Source organism: Olea europaea, unplaced genomic scaffold (genome assembly GCF_002742605.1).
Source record: "Olea europaea var. sylvestris unplaced genomic scaffold, O_europaea_v1 scaffold293, whole genome shotgun sequence".
Lineage (NCBI taxonomy): Eukaryota > Viridiplantae > Streptophyta > Magnoliopsida > Lamiales > Oleaceae > Olea > Olea europaea.
Window position 1 is genome coordinate 120,921 of NW_019247890.1, and position 5,814 is coordinate 126,734.

General features: G+C 32.1%; 1 protein-coding gene across 2 annotated transcripts in view; it reads left to right on the plus strand.

The window, feature by feature from the left end:
* Positions 1-5,520, plus strand: part of LOC111384510 (AP2-like ethylene-responsive transcription factor PLT2) — a 7,212-nt gene extending 1,692 nt beyond the window's left edge. Inside the window, exons 1-8 of one of the 2 annotated variants that reach the window (XM_023008790.1) lie at positions 3,031-3,302; positions 3,500-3,582; positions 3,724-3,732; positions 3,832-3,920; positions 4,008-4,081; positions 4,192-4,242; positions 4,383-4,459; positions 4,735-5,520. In XM_023008790.1, the coding sequence (XP_022864558.1) occupies positions 3,076-3,302; positions 3,500-3,582; positions 3,724-3,732; positions 3,832-3,920; positions 4,008-4,081; positions 4,192-4,242; positions 4,383-4,459; positions 4,735-5,381 (1,257 nt within the window). In that variant the 5' untranslated portion in view covers positions 3,031-3,075 and the 3' untranslated portion in view covers positions 5,382-5,520. Of the gene's footprint in view, positions 1-3,030; positions 3,303-3,499; positions 3,583-3,723; positions 3,733-3,831; positions 3,921-4,007; positions 4,082-4,191; positions 4,243-4,382; positions 4,460-4,734 lie in introns of those variants that run through there. The other variant, XM_023008791.1, reaches the window with a different exon arrangement.
* Positions 5,521-5,814: the final 294 nt, after the last annotated feature.

The following is a 5,814-nucleotide window of genomic DNA, read 5'->3' on the forward strand; positions in this document are numbered from 1 at the left end:
AAAATGGGATTCAATAATTTTATGGTTGCATTGTACAGGATAAGACTTGAACATTGTAGGGCTCTAAGCAAAAACCGTCAAACCGGAAAACAGAATCGAAACTGCATTTTAGAAATCGTCGATTTGGTGCCATATGAACCCGGTCAACGAAATGATTTTGAATCAAACCAAACCGGTCAAAATGATTTTGTTCAGGTTTGAGACTTTTAATTGCGGTTTAAAACTGAACCAGCAAAAAAATATATCAAAATAAAAAATGAAAAAATGATTTTTTTTTTAATATCCATCCAAATATGTAAAATTCAATAGTTTTGTCATTTGTGGGTATTTTTGTCAATTTTTAATTTTCTAATACAGATATATTATTATTATTATTATTATCCAATAATCCTAATTTATATCTAATAATCTCAAAACTAACATAATCTATCGAATGCCCTTTTCCTCTTCAAAATTTAGATGAACGCTAGCCAACACCCAACACAGTCTTGAGCCACCGACGTCACACACTTCTTTTTCAGATTTTTTGCGCTTCTTCAAAGTTGAATTGAAGTCCATTATACCAAATCGAAAACAAAGAGATCCTAGACTTTCGATGATAACATTTGCTGCGAATAAAGTTTCAGATCAATAATTTTTTTGAGCAAACTAAGGTAAGAATCTAAAATTAAATGCATTTCGTAACATCATATAAAAGTAAACTTCTATGATTGTTATGTTTAGATATTATAAACAATTGCTTTATTATTGTGGTTGGTTATTCTCTTCGTCTAATCGGTATTCTTTTTTTAAACATGATGATCACGAGGTCTTGTTGGACATCATTATATTTTTTGGGCATTATATCTAGTTTAGTAGACTTATATTGTAATGTTATTATATCGTCATTAGCCAAAAAAATGTGAATAAAAATGAAAAAAACTGTTTTAGTTTTTTGTGATTTCATTTTGATTTAGTTAGTATTTAAATTTATAATAGATATATTTAACTCCTGCTTGAGCTATATTTTTCATATCATCATAATGAGAAAATTGACTGTTGAGGAGAATGTTGAGTCCCACACATGAAACAGCGGGTCATCAAAGGCGGCTGGATTTGTGGAATAATGGTCCAAATTTTCATTTTTTGTCCCAAAAATTTAGTTCAAATAGGAACTTAGTTTGTTTTAGATTTATTGCTAGTAAGACATAAATATATATTGAATTCAATTAATTAATTATATAAAAGTAGACAAGCAACAAAATATACGACAAAACCGGAGCAAACCATTAGGTTTAGGTTTGAGTTTTTTTCAAACCATTCAAAATGATTTGGTTTAGGTTTGGATTTTTCTCAAATCGGTTTAAATGTTTGGTTTGAAAATTTGTCAAAAATCGATAAAATCCGACTGCTTACACCCCTAGAACATTGTGTTTTGACTAGTTTAAATGCAGGTGGTTATATTTTAATCATATTTTTTTATTTTCTATGACATTTTGAAGGTATTAAAGATTTTCAAAATGTTGTTTGTCATATTTATGTATCTAACGTTTTTTTTTTTTTTTGGGTACTCTTATTATCTTAATCTTCCATTATTTAGCACATCTTGTCATTGATAACGATTTTGTTCAAAATATAAAGGCGTAAAAGACTTATTTGGAAATAATATTAACACATCTTATTCTTGACTTCATTTCAAGGCATGTTAATACAATATTTGGTCAAAAATCATCACTATAAACCAAACGTTATATTTTATTAAAAGATTGGGATACGAATGTGACAATATAACGCAAGTATGTATGTGTGTGTGTGTGTGTATATATATATACACAATAAATACAAATGAGGATAAAATGAGTATCTTTAGTACAAATAAAAATTTGTATAATCAATTGGTGGCAATATAACAGCTCTTTAAATGTTCTCTTAGTTACCAAACTATAAAGATATTTTCTTTAAAATTTCCCTTAGCGAACTTTTAAGATATTCCATTCTAGTCACTGAACATTTTTTAGCAAATATAGGCTAAACCCTTGTTACTATGACAATTTCTTTTCTTTTGCCTTTTTTAATCTCTTAGTTTGTTTTTATTTTATTTTATTTTTTTATTTAACTGAAAGTAATAATATGATAGTCCTTTGAATCTGTCATAAAGGATCATCTGCGCAAGTAAACTATAAGTTTAGGATATCCGTGCCAAGAAAAAGTTTGGTACCCAAATCACGGTTACTTAAAATAAAGGTACTACCGCTTGAAAAAATGTCACAAACAGAAAAACAGAAGTCACAGTTATTTAAAACAAAGTCACAATTACTTGAAATTAGGTTACAATCATTTGAAACAAGGTTAAAAAAATAAAGTGTCACGTGCAAATGTTTAAAACATCAAATGTAAAAACTCTCACATCTAATAAAAAAAGTCACAATTCCTTAAAAACAAGGTTGCACCGAAAAAGTAAGAGGTAAAAATTACTTAAAATAAAGTCAAAATTATTTAAAACGAGACTATTACTTAGGGTGTCAATTTGGAAAGAAAAAATTCAAATCAATTTGCAGATTATGTTTGTTAATTTCCTCCCTTCCTTTTTGGACACAGTTTGGAAAGAGAAAATTCAAAATAAATTTGCAGATTTAGCCGCTATACAATGTATTGTTGGTGCAAGGGAGCCGTGAATTAGGTAGAATGACAAATGAGTAATTTAAATCTCATTTCATTTTTTATTAGAAAAGGGAGTTTCTTATGAAATGTTTACTGTTGAATCAATATTACTGCACAAATGGGACCCACCTACAATTCCAAAAATAAAAAATGGGATTAAAGTTGGGATAAAATCACTCCCAAAGTTTGTTAATTCTTGACATTCGTTCCATCGCACGGTCTTTTTATAAATGGGAATTTATAGGTTTCCATTTGAAAAATTTTAGGATGTGTTTGATTTGTAATTTACAATTTTCGTTTTGCAAAATACTCAAAACTTGTTTGGTATGATATTTTTGAAAATAAGGTTAACCTTATAACCAAAAATTCAAAATGTATTTATTTATTTAGTTTTATAGTAAAAATGCTGAAAATAAGGTGCTACCACCACCACCGATGACTAGTACTACTGTACAGACTTTGTCACTTTCAATGAGAACTGGCTCACAGTCAAGCACCCGTTTGCCAGTTACTACTGTAAACGGTGAGAGTTCTACGTTTGATAACGATGAACAGCAGCTTAAAAATGCTCCTGATAGCCAAACTGGTGCAACAGAGGCTGCACCGAGGAAATCGATAGATACATTTGGACAAAGGACATCTATCTACCGCGGTGTAAAGAGGTTTTATTTTTATTTTTTTACCTAAATGCTACTATATATTTTTTCTATATAGACAACTCCGAGGGTCAAATGTTATGAAATGAATCCTATTTTTTGTCCAACCCCTCTCAAAGAGAGAGTGGTTGAAGAAACATGCAACAGACTCCAATTTTTTTGTGAATCCAGAAGTTTTTTCTTAAGGGTTTCTTTTTGTGCAGGCATAGATGGACTGGCAGATATGAGGCACATTTATGGGATAATAGTTGTAGAAGAGAGGGACAGACCCGGAAAGGAAGGCAAGGTATGAATAAATTGTCTGCCAATATTATTTCAAATAATTTTAATTTGTAAATATTAAATTATTTTCTTGTTTTTAAATCTGGTTTTATTGTCTCAATATGTTTATTCTTTTGTTGGGGCTGCGGATTCAATCTTTCTGTAGTTCATTTGGGTAAGTAATTTCATTTTCCTTCTTCAATGTATGCTTCCACTGAGAAATTTTTGATTAATTTAAATCAATTTCCTCTTTCTTTTGGTTAAAATTTTTCAGGAGGTTATGACAAGGAAGAAAAGGCTGCTAGATCTTATGATTTAGCAGCATTAAAATACTGGGGAACTTCTACAACTACAAATTTTCCCGTGAGTATATTTTTCATCCACTAGTTTTCGTTTTAGGGTTTATCATTTTAAAATTCATCTTTCAATCATATATTTGAACATTCTCAGATGAGCAACTATGAAAAAGAAATTGAGGAAATGAAGCACATGACGAGGCAGGAATATGTAGCATCATTAAGAAGGTCAACTCAGATTAATTTCTACATTCTACAGTTAATTCGACGAGGAAAAAATAGTGGATGAACGCATAATTAATGTACTGATCATATGAAGGGTTATGTTTCTGATACAGGAAGAGTAGTGGATTCTCTCGAGGTGCTTCAATTTATCGAGGAGTCACAAGGTAATGAGAAATGAAAATTTTCTCTTTAAACTTCGTAATGAATGTTGTTTAATGACATGCACGATTGTACTATGACCCCAAATTTATTAAGAACGAGACTTAATTTATTGTAAGTCTGATATAGAATCTACGATCAACAGACACCACCAGCATGGTAGATGGCAAGCAAGAATTCGAAGTGTTGCTGAGAGCAAGGATCTTTACTTGGGAACTTTCAGTAAGCATTTTGTCTCGATTTTTGACAATTTAAATTAAGCCTCCATTCGGGAAGAATTTATAAACGCTTTAACTTATAAAAGTAAATGAGTGTTGGATAGGTAGATAGTAATCTTAAGTGCATAAAAATGAAGTTTGATCAATTAATAAATGACTTACAAAGTTGCCTAACAGAGGCTAAGTAAATAATTGTATTATCTCTCCAACTACTCGAACTTTTAGTTAAGGTAGTTCAACTTGATATCATAGTCGGGTTGAAGCCTCTAAAATTTTCAGGCACGCAGGAGGAAGCGGCCGAGGCCTACGACATTGCAGTGATTAAATTTCGAGGATTAAATGCCGTAACTAATTTTGAAATAAACAGATACGATGTCAAAAGTATACTGGAGAGCAGCACATTGCCAATTGGAGGTGCTGCAAAGCGCCTCAAGGATGCCGAAATGGCTCTAGATAAACAAAGGAGTTTTGACGAAAACCCGAGTTCACTTTTTACCGATGGACTTAATAGCTATAGCGCAAATCACGGCTGGCCAGCCATTGCTTTCCAGCAAGCTCAGCCACTGAGTATGCACAAATCTTATCCCTATCGCCACCTAAGACGAGATACTGATGTCAATCAAAGTTTTCGTGATCTTCATCAACTTCAACTAGGAAATGCACAAAATTTCTTGCAACATTCAGGGTTGCACAATCTCATGAGCCTGGACTCTTCTTCCATTGAACACAGTTCGGGATCGAATTCGATCATTTACAGCAACAATGCAGCAGGGGACAGGAATGGAACCAAGGGTAACTTTTTCGTGCCAATGGGAACTGCGTTAGCTCAAGACGAAGTGAAGCCACATGATTATGAAAACATGTTTGGACTGGGGTCGGGGGATCCTTATCTTCAGGAAAGAAATTCTGAAAACATAGGATTTTAAGGTTGTCTGTCCTTCGTTTATTTATATATTTTAGTTTTTCTGCTCGATGCCAGCAAACTTTATTGGGATATTTGACTGGAGTTCATCAATAGCCAGTGAAAATTACTCAAGTGGCTATGAATTTTGAGAACTTAGTTCATTGTCCTCGGATTGTAGACATCCAAACTTTGTAATATTGGATGATATTACAATAATACAAAAAATGGGATTCAATAATTTTATGGTTGCATTGTACAGGATAAGACTTGAACATTATAGGGCTGTAAGTAAAAACCGCCAAACCAGAAAATCGAACTGAAATCGCAATTTAAAAATCGTCGATTTGGTGCCACGTGAACCCGGTCAACAAAATGATTTTGAACCAAATCAAACCGGTCAAAATGGTTTGGTTTAGATTTGAGAATTTTAATTGCGGTTTAAAACCAAACCGGAC